Here is a 15,785-nt window from a genome sequence, read left to right on the forward strand (position 1 = left end):
CTCCTGACTTAAACATATTATAAATACCATTATCTTTCTATGAGCAGGAGAATGTGGCAACCAGTTGATAAAAGCCAGGGAGGCTTTCTTCATTTCATCTAGCCATGAAGATTAAAAGTTGGTTGGCAACTTTTTAAAAATAAAAATCAATTGGGAAGAGTTGTAACTTGAGAATTCTCTAGCCTCTTACGGGTTGCATTTTGAGTCTCTTCAAGGGACTGAGGGCTCCTTTGACTGATGATCCAGGTCCTAGCTTTTCCTCCCCAGTCCTTCCCCATCATTGCAGCCTACATTTTGTCCATATTCATTTTCTTCCTTCACTCTTTTTCTTCTTTCTTAGTGTTCACTGACCTCCTGTTCTGTGTCAGGAATGGTGCTCATCAAAAATGAGGATTTTACAAAGAGAGGAATGGGAAGGACTTGTGGGTCCCTTGTATCAGGACAGGACATGGGACCCTGATGTGCTGAGAAACTAACCTGCTGGGTATCAAACAGTGGGGCAGAAAGGAGAGGGCTGAGGGAGGTGTCTCTAAAAGCTGATGCTTGGCTAAGCCTTAAATGAGATAGACCTCTTCTAGCAGTCAAGTGCAGAGAGCACATTCTAGAGCTAGAGAATACCAGAGGCAAAAGGCATACATGTGAGAAAGAGTTTGAGGGAAAGATGTGGCTTGTTTGACTGTAGCTTGGGGGGGGGGGCTGCAAGATTCTGGAGGTAGGTACCATAGAGGAAAGTAGAAGCCAGATCCTGAAGAGGCTTCATCAATGTTACCTTTGTCATTCTGTGGATGGTGATTCAGACAGCTGAAGTGGTTGTTCTGTTTTGTTGTTAATTAAGTTCAGCTGCTAGATGTGTATCTATAGCTGAACTAGGTACCCTCTTCCCCCATCACCCCATACATTTTTAGTTGGTTGTCCCTTCTTGAGTATTTAAACCCTTTGAAGGTCTTTAGAACTTTTAGGTCCTTTTAGCACATGGTTTGCAGTATTTGATATGCTAGACTCTGATCACCTTTGCAGGCTCAGGACTTCTAGGCATACCTGAGGCCCTTGGTGCAGAATGTGAAGGAAACTACTCAGATATATTGGAACATTTTAGCAAAAGGGCTGATATGTCAGAATGTATCAAATCAAGGCTTTAAGAGAAAGCATTAAGATCCAGAGTTCACTAAAACAAACATGCTTTTAAAGAAGTCTGTTTAAAAAAAAATTTTTTTTTTTCATTAGAAGATAAACTATCTACAGTTGCTTTGGGATTCTCTGTCACAAACCTTTTAATTGTTTTCAGACAAGATTATGTAGTCAATTTAAATAAAGCAGCATAAATAATTCAAAGATTGATTTGTTAGTGATTATGGCATAGTAAATCTCTATCAAATATATTAAATTTATAAGGAAATTCGAGTCTGCTGCTTAGAGCTCTTTTTTGAAATGTTGTATATTAAAGATATTTTAATTCCTTTCTTTAGGTTCAGTTGGCAGAATTTCTTGAAAATTTACAAGAGAAGTCCTTGAGGATAGAAGCCTTTGTTAGTGAGATAGAATCCTTTTTTAATACTGTTGAGGTAAGTTAACATAATCCCTTTTACTCTATCACAAGTAAATGATCCAAAATTATCTGAATTGGGGTTTGTGTGTGTTGTTTGCCATGGTTGATTTTATTTCTTTACAAGTGAATCTTCCCTCTGTGTGAAGTCAGACTACTTCCTGCCTGAGGATAAGATTAGTCCCTAAAAACAGGTACACATTAATGGGCACTTACTATAATGGAGCAAATGCTTCACATGCTTTACCTAATTTAATCCTCACAATAACCATATGAGATAGGAATTATTATTATTATTATTATTATTATTATTATTTCCATTTTATAGAGAAGACACTGAGACCTAGAGTTAGTAAAGCATTGCTCTACTTACCCTGCTGGCTTAGCCTTGCATAAATGCTCTACATCACCGTCCAAGAGCCCCATACTGTGAGCCAATGACGGCCTCTCTGGTACAACTGTCACTGATGAGTTCACATTCTCCTGGATGCTGGCTTCTGTCCCCATTCTGAAGGGGGTGGGTAGAAATGCACCATCCTTGCACTGAGATGGTCCAGATCACCCTTACTTGTCAATCAGGAGTGGCAGAGTTGGCCCAAGGCCCTTGTAGGAGAATGCTGTACAGTTCCCCTGCTCTGTTATTGTAGATCAGTGAACACTTAATACTTGTTTTACTGTCTCATCCCCCATGTGTCCCTTGTAGGCAGTGAATTATATGTTTACCTTATCAGTGGCCCTGGCATTGAGGATAGCCAGGTATCTGAGGAGGATCTGGATAGACAATAGTCTCTCCCACTCCCTGGAGAGAGTGGGAGCTGCCCCTTCCCTGGAGAACATTTGAGAATTTAGGACCCTTTTCTATACTCTGGCAGCTCGATCACTCATGTTATCATATTAGTAGAGTACCGAAAGTTACACTAACCCCTCTCCCCCACCTGACAGCCCGTGATCCTCCCTCACTGCCAGGCCATTTTAATTTTCAAGTTTTATCTGTGGAATGCAGGTAGTGGGTAGAAATATTACCTACCCACTAGGTAGACTTACAGACAAATATTTTCTTTCTCCTTCCCTCTCCCGTTTTCCCTTCCTTCCTTTTTTCTCCCTCTCTTTCTTTCTTTCTCTCTTTGTATTTCAGTGTTTAAAAGTTATTACAAGTTAGGGCTGGGGTTGTGGCTCAGTGGTAGAGTGCTTGCCTAGCATGTTTGAGGCACTGGGTTCGATTCTCAGCACCACATATAAATAAATAAATAAGTAAATGGTCTATCAACAACTAAAAATATTTTTAAAAAAGTTATTACAAGTTATTTGTAAGAATAACATCAAGAAAATTTCTATTGCAAAGCTAATTATGGCAAAGGAAGTTGGTAGTTGGAAATTTAGACTGTGCCCTTAATGTTTGATTCTTTGATCAGAATGCCAGAGGTCAACTCTTAAAAAAGAAAAAAAAATGTACTTCTTGTTTCATTCAGAAATGGTTTTGATTTTTTTCCCCCTAGGAAAACTGTAATAAGAATGAGAAAAGACTAGAAGAACAGAATGAGGAAATGATGAAGAAGGTTTTGGCACAGTATGATGAGAAAGCCCAGAGCTTTGAGGAAGTGAAGAAAAAGAAGATGGAGTTCCTGCATGACCAGATGGTCCACTTTCTGCAGAGCATGGACACTGCCAAGGACACCCTGGAGACCATTGTGAGGGAAGCAGAGGAGCTGGATGAGACTGTTTTCCTGACAGTAAGTGCCAAGTAAAACAGGCACCTGGTGCACTCTGACACGAGTGTGCTTTTAAAACTTCATCTTTCAATATTCCTTTAGATCATTTATATCTCAGTGTAGGGTTTATATAATTCTGGCACTTAAAAAAATTATTTGGGCAAGCATGGTATCTTTAGAAAAGGCTCTGCCAATCATAAAAGCCCTAATGCTTAGATATGGCCAAAATGCATGGAGTTGGGCCACAGTATCATCATTCCATGCTGTCACACTAGAAGGGTCTCCATCTAAGAGGGAGAGAAAGTAGCCTTCCAACTTCTCGGAGGGCTAATCCAATCTCCTGCTGTCTGACATCTTCATGCTGACCCCCAGTCCTGTCCTCATCTGTGTCTAATCTGAGGTAGCCTCTCATATGAACCATTCCCTCTGAGCCTCAGCTAATAGTTGAGAGTAACATTTTGGTACACACTTTTAGATGAAAAAGGCTGACATAAATTGTGATACCCTCTTAAATAATATGGTGGTGTTTTTCCAAGGGGCTTCCTGAGAACAGAGTTCTTTAATTCAAGCAAGCAACTGTGTACAGGGAGATTCCCTTGGGTGCTTCTCAATTTTGCACCACAGAGGTCCTCATAATTCCCTAGAATATTCAGTAAGACACTGGCTCCCCATGGGACCAGGATTAATCAGGAGTAATGGAGATGTTTTCCCAGGGGGTGATCCCAAACCTAATTGTGGAACAGGAAAAAAGCATCATTTGATGATGGACCTTTCATTTAAAAGTTCTCTCTCCTTCTAACTATCTAGTAAAAGTTTGGAGATCATGTGAGGCAAAATGGAGAAATGTTAAGTGTTTGATTTGCCTCCAGGAACACTTGAAGAAGGTTTTGGCACAGTATGATTTTGGCAAATTTGAGTCTAGTGGACGTGGCCATCCATACTCAAAGGAGAACTGAAATCATTAGGTTGATGTATTTTTAATTAAGGCAAGTACCTTTTAGGAAGCATAACATTAATAAAGTTTTTGTGTTCCCTGAGGACCTTATCTTTGTTTGATAAGATTATTTCCTTCTCTCTAGAAGAATAAATTGGGAAAAAAGTATTTTTTTTCTTGCCTATAAAAGTGATAAATATTCATTCTAGAAAAATTGGAAAATACACAAAAGCACGGAGAAGGTGTCACTCAGTGATAACTACTGATTACATTTTTGCTACGTATCCTACGTTGAGCAAATTCTAGTCATTTTTCTTGCTTCAGTGACTTCTATTCTGGAAGCCAAGCCATTTGTTAATAAATAGAGAGAAGCAGAGAACAAGCAGCCCATTGCCAGTCTTGCTGATCAGAGAGAGCAGAGGCAAACTGCTAACTAAAGCCCCTCCATCCTTGTCTTTACCCTATGCCTGACCCCCCTTCTGAGCACTGATTTCCCTGCTGCCCAGGCTAAAGCCCAAAGAGAACTAGCATCTGAGAAGCTGAGGGGTAATGATATTCCAACAGGTGTGATCTTAATGCTGTTGCTTGGTTATTCTTTTTGTTGTTAATTAGTGTCTCTCTCTTTCTTTCTCTCTCTCCCTCCCTTCCTCCTCCCTTCTCCAAGTCATTTGAGGAAATCAATGAAAGGTATATAAAACATGGCACAATGTAGTGGCGACTGAGAATAGCATGACTGGATGCTTTACATTTAATATTTTGATGCTTTATAGGAAACAAGCTGCCAATTAAAAAATACATTTAGTGAGCTACTGGATTCTCACTTTTAGACACAGTGCTTTTAAAAGCTAAATGACAGCTTTGAAAGAAAATTGCATGTGCTTTAGTTAAATAACAATTATCATAATGTAGATTTTTAACTGCTTCTTCAAGATGTATTCTGTATTTTCATCCCAGTCTACACCATCTTTCCTGTCACTGCATACAAAAAGTTTTGTAGCTACTTAGACTTATTGGTTAAATATGAGAATGTGAAGAAATCATCCATATCTGCCTTGAATAATTTTACGACTTATGTAATCTTAATGGCATGTTCTCTCATTTTCTCTTCAAAAGATAGTCATGCATTTATCTTCTCTTTCTGCTCAGCTAACCTAAATGAATCTTCCTCTTTTGATTTTGTTTGGTTTTGTTGGTGTTCTTAACAATCAGTCTAAGAGATTCTTCATTCTTCTGAAAGGCAAAACACTCAACAAGAAATTTAAAAATGTCATAAAAACATAACACTGGATTTATGTTTATGCCTCACCCCCCTACACTTTTTTCCTCCAGTGCTGGGGATGGAACTCAGAGCTTCCGCATGCTAGGCCAGCACTTTACCACTGAACTACATCTCAGCCCTCGTGTTTCTCTTTTGTATCTGGCATTGAAATTCTCGTACTGATCTGACCCCTTTCTCTTTTTTTTTCCTTGGCGAGGCCTGAGATCTTTCTTACTGGTTGAGCCTTGTATTTTATTTTTTCAATATAATTTTAAATGTGCAGATGCATAGTGCCATTCCATGCACACTGAATAGTACGGATGCATATTTGATTATTTATATTTCATCTGTTCATGGAAGATGATGATTGGTAAGACAATTTGGTGAAAGTATGAAAATGAAAGTTTCAAGGTATGAAAATTTGCAAAGGCTTTTTACCTTAAAACTACTATGGAATGTTTTCCACTTTTCTAAACATTAGAACATTGCTAATATGAATTGACAACCATTTAATACCAAACACCATTTCTTTGGTTTTGAGCTTAAATTTGTTAATCTATGTGTCATTTTAATTAATTTCTGTTTCATTGTCCCATTGGCAATGAATTAATCTTTATTAAAGCTGCATGTTACCTAAGTAGTAGTATATACTTGGAATAATCATTATTTTTCTGTAGGCAAAAGACAACAAAATTCTGGACTTGGGGAAGACATATGAGCAATTCAAGGCCTATTAACCTGTGCACACACACATGTTCACACACACACACACACACACACACACACACACACACACACCTTCCATGTCCCCAGGACTTCTTCCCTAAGTTGCAATGTTCTGGGAGTTCCTTTCTATAAGAAGTACTAAGTATCTAGCTTATTTTACCTTGCTACTTTTTCTCCTTCCTTTCATATTATATCTCTAAAGACAGTGCTTGTATATTAAATGATTTTTCTTAACACTAAAAATGCTTAAATTAAGGAATGCTGTCAAGCATATTTAGACTCAGCATTTGCATATCTTGAAAAACACATTTGCTTAGAAAATGCTGTTCTGTTAAGGGGATGTATTTTTGTTCCACTTTGCTCTTTTGTATTATAATAATGAAAAAGAAAGAGAGTCACAGCCATTGTAGGGCCTACTTATTAAAAAAAAAGTCTACTTGCCCTTTCATATGCTGATGTTAAAATTGAACAGTTCAGTGCATAAAGGTAAACTCAAATGTTTTACTTATGTTTCTGCAATCAGAGCTTTTGTGCTACAAAAATTTCTGCATTTTGAGAGGGCTTAGTGTGCATACGGGTCACCATTTTTTTGTTAATTCTGTGTTTCTGTTTCCACCCTCTGTATTGCCAAAGCTTTAATTTAGGCTTGTTTTATCTTCCCTCACCTGGACCATTGTGGGGTCCTCCCAACCAATCTCATTGCCTCTTTTGTCTACTGGGGCTGGTCTTTCCTCAGTGCTTGCCAGGGTTTTCTTCTAAGCTTCCCTGGCATAAACAGTTCTGTGGCTCTTCCTGCCGTAAAAGATAAAATTGTAACTCTTGGTGGGTATGAAAGGATCCTCACAGTCAAGCCACAAGCCACCTTCCCATTTCATCTCTGTCTTTACTTTCCAACTCCCAGGGATTCCCAAGGTGCCCCCGGTCCTCAAGTGTGCCATACTCTCTTACATCTCCAACCCATTGTTCATGCTGCTCTTCTATCTGCAGTATGCTTACTCCTTTCCTGCTTGGGAAACACCTGCTCATTCTTTAACACCCAGCTTAAATGTCAGCCTCCTCTTTGAAGTCCCTACTGGAACAATCTCCCCTAAATCAAGTGGTAGTAAATTTTGTGGTGTCCAGCAATTGTAATCATACAAGACACTCTTTAAATACTTCATAATCTTTTTCCTGATGCTGACCCCAAATCACCATCCCTGAGATCCTGATATTTTCCCCCGAATGAAATTATCGGCCTCTTATTTATCCAAAACATATTTATTAAATGCGTACTATGTGCTAAGTAATGCATTACCGCACAGTGATAAACCATTCCTTTTCTGCATGTAAAATATATTCTGGTAAAGTTGACAGGTGAAAAACAAAAGGGTTGTGATAACTTTGAGGAAACAAAGAGGAGAGCTGGACAGGGTAGACCATGCCATATTAGCAGTGGTCTCTGTGGAGACATTAGAAAAGAGATCTTAGTTAAGTGAAGGAAAGAGCTATGCAAGTATCTGGGAGGAGAACATTCTAGAAGCAAGTGCTAAAGTCTTGAGGTACGTCTGTGGTAGGGAAAACTGCAGAGTCCATGGGAATGAAACTGATGCAGCTCCTCAAAATAGACAGTTGCTGGAAGAGAGTTCCCAAGCTTGTGTGAGAGAGTATACAGAGGAGAGCTCCTAATCCATTTGAGTCCCCTCGTACTAAAGACAAATTCTTTGGCAAACTCTCCTTGCCTATTTTCCCCCTTCATAGTTAACCTGTTTTTGTTTGTTTTTAAAATCCATATTTCACCTAGATACAAACGCTGAGTTAGCATTACATGGCATTCCTCCTATGGGGGGCTTGAGTCCATAAGAGCCATATATCTCTATAAACTGTGGCTTGTTTGGTCTTTGAGGAATGGTAAGCTGTATCCTCAGTTCTTAGTACAGTGTCTGGCACACAGTAGGTGAACAACATTTTTTGAACGACTTAATGACTTGAAGCTTAGTATGGAAGATGGAGGATGCAGAACAGACTTACATACAACCAGTATGAAGTTTCCAGACAGGCTCTGAACTTTGATATCCCTTAGGAAATAAGATAATCATTAAAATTAAGTAATTTTTAGGATAATTTTTATAGGAAAAAATTAAGAATGTATATTTTGATAGACTTTTTTTTCAAATTTGAAGATATAGAAAGAAAATTTTCAGTATTAACAGTAGCCTAAGAACCCTAAGAGTTAGTAGATATTAGATATGTATTTTCAGACTCTAAAATGATTTACATCCTTTTTGGATACTGGGGGCTCTACCAACACCAGCTTCATTTTGAAAAATTGTTTTCTGCTGTCATCCTGTTTGTTAATACTTATCTGTCCCCTGGTAGGTTGCTTTCTGCAGTAGAGAGCACAGCTTCATTAGAGAACATTCCTGCTGCGTTTTCACTTTTTGAACATTATGATGACAGTTCAGCAAGGAGTGACCAGATGTTAAAGCAAGTGGCTGGTAAGCATTTTAATATATTAGTTACCTTGATGAAATCTGGCAGCTTTTGCTTGTTTATTCTGTATAACTGGCAAAAGAAAACTGTTTATTGTAAAATTTAAAGCTAGACTCTGAAATAAAGCATGAGACCATCATCCCATTTCAGTGATAAACTGCATTTTCATTTGAAGCTTTATGACTGTGTTGGGTTAGAGGAGTCGAGAGGAAGAAGGCCTGGAACCAGGGTCCTCTCTCTCTCTCTCTCTCTTCTCTTCCTTTTGAAAATAGGATTTCTTTCCCTCTTTGTAAAAGAATTATTTATTTCATACCAGTAATAGGGTATAGATGGAAAAAGGAATCAAATATTTCTTAAGCATTGAACTGATTTTTTCTTTATGAGTAGCTTCCTCGTCTTCAATTCAGTTCTTTTTCCTATTTTTTTTTTTTTTTTAACCCAACAGATTAGCTGAGAGAAGTAACAGCTCAGCATCGTGGTCTGTAGCCAGGAACTTCCCACTCAGCTGTCAGGAGCATCCTGCCGGCTCTTCAAAATATTTTTTAATGTGCTATTTTAACAAACAAGACAATGAAACTTATTTAGATTTCTCAAAGCTACCATGTTTTGAGTTATTGACTTTCACTTACTGTACAATGTGCTCAGGTGCTTTTCTTAAAAGATGCTGTATTCTTCCAAAGCTACTTTAAAGATGGCAGTCATATTTAAATTGGCAATTCACTTTCATTCCTGTAGCAAGTTTTAGCTTAGGAACTAGTAAAAGACTACTGAGTCTTTAAAAAAACAAAATATGAAACAGCCCCCTGCAGCACACAAAAAAAGTCAAACCCGAACAACTCTTTATAAAGTGAAGATTTCAGTTACTTAGCCCAAAGAATTTTCTTTCAGAATGTCTCAGAACAAAAAGGGTGTTTTCTTGTAATAACTTTCAGAGGCATTAAACTAGAGTAGTGATCGCAGACTAAGAAATTCTGATTAACGCAAAAGATCTTTTGCTTTTAAGATTTTTAATGCTGTTGTTCATTTAGAAAACATACTTTTGATGGATATTTTAGGGCTACATTATCACAAAGGATTAATGATTAACTCAGAAAGTGCACTGTGCAGTCCCTGAGGTTCTAACCCCTCTGTGGAGGAGACTCATCTCTGAGTGATCAATGCTGCTTTGTGTGTCTGCTTCACAGAACTGGAGCCCGGGGTGACTTGCTCCTAAGTAGAGTTGTTTTGTGACCAATGACAACTCTCACCTTAAAGTCCTCACATGTACCTGAAAAGCTAATCTGATGACACCATACCCAAACTAAGCAGATAGAATGAGGAAACATGGGGCTTTCCCATGAGAATGAGCAGATCCTAGCATATGCTCCATAACTTGCAGGAGGCCGAGTACTATAGAGACTGTTGAGCATAGCCAACTACCTAATCTCACAACAGCCCCAGGGGTTGATATCAACCTTTGTTGATATTCCCACTTGTTGGATGAGAAAAGAGAGGAATGGAGCAATGTATTTTCCAAAATTATGCAGTTGGTTGGGAGGGTCATGGGGACTTTGGCTTCAGAGTCTTAGCCCAGTAGTACAGAGGCAGAGTGAGTGAACGCACTGCTGTGAGAAAGGAGGTAGACGGGGATTAGTGATAGCTAGCGTTCCTTGACTCTGACTCCTAGGATTTTTTTTTTTTTTTAGTCTGCAATTAAATATACATGACATAAAATTTATCACCTCAGCCATTTTTATTTGTACAGGTATCATTAATTACGTTCGTATCACTTTTCCACCATTACCTCCAAAACTCTTCATCTTGCAAAACTTAAACTCTATACTCACTAAACATCAACTCCCTATTCCCCTCATTCCTCCAGCCCCTGGAAATCACCTTTCTACTTTCTGTTTCTATGAATTTGATTACTCTAGGAACCTCATATAGATGAAATCATATATAGTAATTTATCTCTTTATAATTTGCTTATTTCACTTAGCATATTATCCTGCTGTTCATTCATTTTGTAGCATGTGTCAGAACTTTATAAGATAGAATAACGTTTTTTTTGTTTGTATATACCACACTTTGCTCATGGTCCATCTGTCCATTCATCTATATATCCTTCCATTGATAGACACTTGGGTGACTTCCACCTCTTGGTTATTGTGAATAGTGCTGCTCTCCTGGAGGCTTTTTGGAAGTGAAGTTGAGCAGAAATCTGTATTTGGTCACAGGTACTGAAGTCCAAATTGACGAATGCTTATCTCTCTGTGTGTGACAGCTCTTTATGGGCACATCCCATCAGACAGAAGGAATCCATGCGGTGATTACTGTGTCCAGTACCTTATCTTCTGGTAAAGAAGCCCTCTGCTTCCATTTTGTTCTGATGTTTTTGTTTTTGTCAACACACTTATTCAAGTTCATCACTACAAAAGTGTAAAGGGAATTACTAACATAAAAAAATCTGGGTCTTTGATGTTCATTTGCCACATAGGAATTGCAAATCCAGCCATTATTAGATCACATTTATGAAATATCCATATTCCTCTTTTCATCTTATAATACTTTGAAAAGTGAAAGTATTTTCTATTTTTGAAAAAAGTGTTTTCACTTTAATTATTTGGGGGGTAGGAGAACATTAGGAACAAAATTATTTCTAGTTTACATGCTTTAATTTCCTGTATCTGTTTCTTTCTTAAAATTAGGTGATTTTGGAAGGACCAATTATCTGTTTTAAGTTTGTTTAGTTGCCCAAGAGAGAAGAGTAAAAAGATATTACCTATTTTAAAAAGCAAATGTAGATGAATGTGCAATTCATAGAAAGGACTGGAGAGCATTTTCACTGCTCATGCCTCAAGGAGTTCCCTAGAACTGCTTCAAAGACAATGGACAATATTTGTAGCATTCTGTTCATCTCTTCCGTAAATCTAGGTAACATGAGGATTTACTGAACTGTCTGTCTGTATGGGCTCCTGTAGCATGTGACACAGATTTTCTGTGGGGAAGACAAAACAATGAAGTCAAAGATAGTATAAGTGTCTGAACCACTGCCAGCCTTTGGGGCGGGGCTCTCCAGGTGGGCCTCAGCAGGTCTTCCCTCTGTGGCTGCCATGATTTACCAAGTGCTGGGGCCCAGGTTCAACTTCCATCTATGGGAAATTCCTGCCTCTTCCCTTCATGTGCTGCATTTCTGCCAAGGCCATCTTGCCTTCATGAACCAGTCACCACTGGTTATGTGTTGGGCGTATTTGTTAAGCACTCCATACACAATATCCTGCTTCTTACAATAGTCCTAGGAGGTGATGGTTTTCTCATTTTAAAGCTGGGGAAACTGAGGCTAAGATAATGTAGTTAGTAAGTGGGGCTCTGGCCAGCCTCTCTGCTCTGAAGCCTATGAACTACACCATTTTTTCTATCCTGTTTCTCATTTTTTTATAACTATGTATTCTTCAGCTCTTTATCTTGAATGAATCTTTTCAATTTATCTTTTTGTTACATTCTTTAGATCCACTTATTTTTTTTCTTATTTTAACCTTCTTATTGAACTAAACTTTGTTTTCCTTTAGTGTCAACTTTCAATAAATTTTCTTTTGAAATTTGGTCCATCTTATTTCAGTAAACTTATCTCTCAGGAAATGGTTGGCTGAGGAAAACACACACACACACACACACACAAAATTTAAAACATGATATATTTTTTTAAACTATGGGAATAGCTTTTTCCCCTAACTTATAAAATATGTTCAATGTTTTGTCATAAATTTTAGAAGAGAGTTGCATAGAGCTTGATTTATGGTATTATTTATATCATTAAGGCTTAATATGAATAATTATAAACTTTTAAAAATCCCTAGTAAAACGCTTGAGAATATTATTGTCTTTAAATTCAGAATAACAAAATTATACTATGTCTAAAACTTATACCTGATTCAATTAATATAGGACTTTTTTTCCTATGTAATTTTTATATATAAATTTTTAAAAAATCAGCCATCATAGCTATATTGGAAAGAAAACATAGGATCATAGTTTCAGAAAGTGTATTTTGATATTTTTTTCAGTCTTGAATATATTTCAACTCCTTCTACAAAGGTTTTCAATGATCTGTATATTATGAATGTAGACTCTATATTTTTGGTAAGGGAGGTAACAGGGATTGAACCCGGGGATACTCAGCCATTGAACCACGTCCTCAGCCCTATTGTATTTTATTTAGAGACTGGGTCTCACTGAGTAGCTTAGTGTCTCACTTTTGCTGAGGCTGCCTTTGAACTTGAGATCTTCCTGTCTCAGCCTCCCGAGCTGGTAGGGTTGAGGGTGGGAGGATTCTAGTCATGCACCACCGAGCCCCAGTTAGACTCTGTCTTGCTATAGAACAATATAGCATTGGTTATCTAGCAAAGGAATGCTTTTTATTTTAAAGGAAAACTATTTCATTTGATATATCTTCTAACCTGTATTTTTATTGCTTCAAATATAGGACTACAGAAGAGTATTATCCAGTGATCCCAGTTTGGGACCCATTTTGTGTATTATATGTGCACATATAAACTGCATAGAAAACATTATGGAGGAATACATACTCAACTGTAACAGTGATTGTTGTATAACAGTGATTATAATTGAGGTTGGGTGTTGGAAACAGGAACTCCATGTATTTCTATTTTGTTTGATTTTTTTCCATAAATGTAAGTAAGGTTTGCAGAGCAGCTAATCAACAAACACATCATTAGTTACAGTAAGTTGTACCTATATTCCAGTTCAACACATCATTAGTTACAGTAAGTTGTACCTATATTCCAGTTCCACAGCCTCCTAGACTAGAACCTCAGGAACCAAATTCTGCCACCAGCACCACAATTGCAGTTTATTGGAGCATGAACAAGGAAGATGTCATCGATTCATTCCAGGTGTACTGCATGGAGGAGCCTCAAGATGACCAAGAAGTGAACGGTAGGATTGCAAACACAAATACACATGCAGGTGCTATTTTGGCATCTTAAGATGAAGTACTTGGGGCTGGGGATGTGGCTCAAGCGGTAGTGCGCTCGCCTGGCATGTGTGCGGCCTGGGTTCGATCCTCAGCACCACATACAAAGATGTTGTGTACGCCAAAAACTAAAAAAAAAAAAAAAAAAAATTAAATTAAAAAAAATTCTCTCTCTCTCACTCTCTCTCTCACTCTTTCTAAAAAAAAAGATGAAGTACTTAAATCTATATGTATTATGACTCTTTTCACAAAGCATCGGTAGCTACTTACAAAACAATACTAACAAAAACTCAATGACCACATAATAAAATAATAACAGAAAGGCAAAATTTGGAAATCAGGATCAAGGAAAACAAAAAACACATAAATATCACCATAATGGTCAACATGAATTTTGTAATTGAGATTCAAATTTGACTTCAGGCTCTCAGAATAACAGAACAGTTAAGTGATTCTCGTTGTCAGAAAGGTGGTAACATACCAGAGTTTCAGGGAAAACAAAGTTTTAACCAGTACTGACGTCTGAAAGATGGCTGCAACATGTCCCATTTTGTAGAGGAAAATGGACTGTGTACAGGATTCTGTCCTCCACAGTAACAGTAGTACAGATGCAGTGTTGGATGTCATGGTTGGCAGCTTTTCAGATCTATTTGACAAAAGACACAAACAAACCTTAGTTTGATTGAGGCTTTGAGGCACCGGGTAGTCTCCCCATGTCCCAAGTTAATGTGTGGAATGAAGTGAAAGTGCTTACTGGGGTGAGTGGATAGCATGCCTTACAAACTGAGCCTTGGAAAAGATCTCTCTGCTCAGTAGGACTTCTAGGAAGACCTGGAAACCAGGCATTTGAGGGTTGTACTTCCTGATGAATCAGAACTGCGTGTGCTGGTGTTCTGTGTTGCTTGTTGAAGACAGGCTCACATACCTTGGAAACTAGATGAGCATGTGGCAGGATTGACTTACTGTTACAAAACTCAGGAGTCCAATTTGTCATAAGGAATGAATTGTAACCTATTTCCCTGTTATTAATATTTAAGTCTTGTGAAATGTCATGTGATAATTTTATACAGAAAAAAATCACACACACACACACACACACACACACACACACACACACAACCATAGTATAAATTTGGCTAAGTCTGTTTATAAGGACTTCCATTTAGTTGAAGACCTGTTAACTATATTCCTGTCATAACACAAGGAAGTGTGTGTTACATCCCCTTTAGCAAATGAGAATACTGATCTGAGGTCAGGTAGTTGTGCAAGGCTATACAATTTGTAAATGTCAAGGGCAGGACACAAACACATTTTATTCAGACTCATAAACAAAAACTTTTATTTATGTTTGTTTGTCTATGTATTTATTTTTTTACTCTATACTTCATTTCTTTTTATATCTCGCTCTATCATGAGACATCCCGGCACTTCAAAACCCCTCTTAATAAATAGTTACTGCTCAGAGTATTTTGTTTTCATCATCACCTCACCCTATCCCAAACACTTCCCTGTCCAGTGTTCAATGCCTTGAACTGTGCTGGTGACAGTTATCTGATGATATATGTATCAGAGCATACATATGTATCAGAGCTATGATACTGTGCTATGTATGATAAGGTCTCCAGGAACATATGTGCATTGTCAAAAGAAGGGCCTAATGGAGTGACTGCAGTGAAAACTCAGTCACAATTTCTGGGTTATGGGGGAAATGTTTTTAGTGTATTAGTCTTTAGAACATCTTTTTGAACTGAACCAGCTATCCTGAACTATATCACATTGGAGAGAGGCAATTGAAGAGACCTGCTAACTTGACAAGCTCCTAAATTTATTTTAAAGAAACAATCTGGATTCTTTTTTTTTTTTTGTACTGGAGATTAAACTCAGGGGCACTTGACCTCTGAACCACATCCCCAGCCCTGTTTTGTATTTTATTTACAGACAGGGTCTCATTGAGTTGCTTAATGCCTTGTTTTTTGCTGAGTCTGGCTTTGAACTTGCAGTCCTTCTGTCTCAGCCTCCCGAGCCCCTGGGATCACATGCATGCACCACCGCACACAGCACAATCTTTTATTTTTTTTTTCTTTTCTTATCTATCTATCCTTTTTTTTTGTGGTGCTGAGGATAGAACTCAGGCCTTTATACATGCTAGCCAAGTGCTGTACCACTGCTACCCA

At 37.9% G+C, this 15,785-nt stretch overlaps 1 protein-coding gene across 1 annotated transcript in view; it reads left to right on the forward strand.

Annotated features, from left to right (window-relative positions):
- Positions 1 to 15,785, forward strand: part of Cmya5 (cardiomyopathy associated 5) — a 94,244-nt gene that overhangs the window by 52,846 nt on the left and 25,613 nt on the right. Inside the window, exons 3-7 of the mRNA XM_026415259.2 lie at positions 1,467 to 1,562; positions 3,040 to 3,273; positions 4,851 to 4,873; positions 8,526 to 8,644; positions 13,425 to 13,574. Of these exons, the coding sequence (XP_026271044.2) occupies positions 1,467 to 1,562; positions 3,040 to 3,273; positions 4,851 to 4,873; positions 8,526 to 8,644; positions 13,425 to 13,574 (622 nt within the window). The remainder of the gene's footprint in view (positions 1 to 1,466; positions 1,563 to 3,039; positions 3,274 to 4,850; positions 4,874 to 8,525; positions 8,645 to 13,424; positions 13,575 to 15,785) is intronic.

This window comes from Urocitellus parryii, chromosome 1 (assembly GCF_045843805.1).
Source record: "Urocitellus parryii isolate mUroPar1 chromosome 1, mUroPar1.hap1, whole genome shotgun sequence".
NCBI lineage: Eukaryota > Metazoa > Chordata > Mammalia > Rodentia > Sciuridae > Urocitellus > Urocitellus parryii.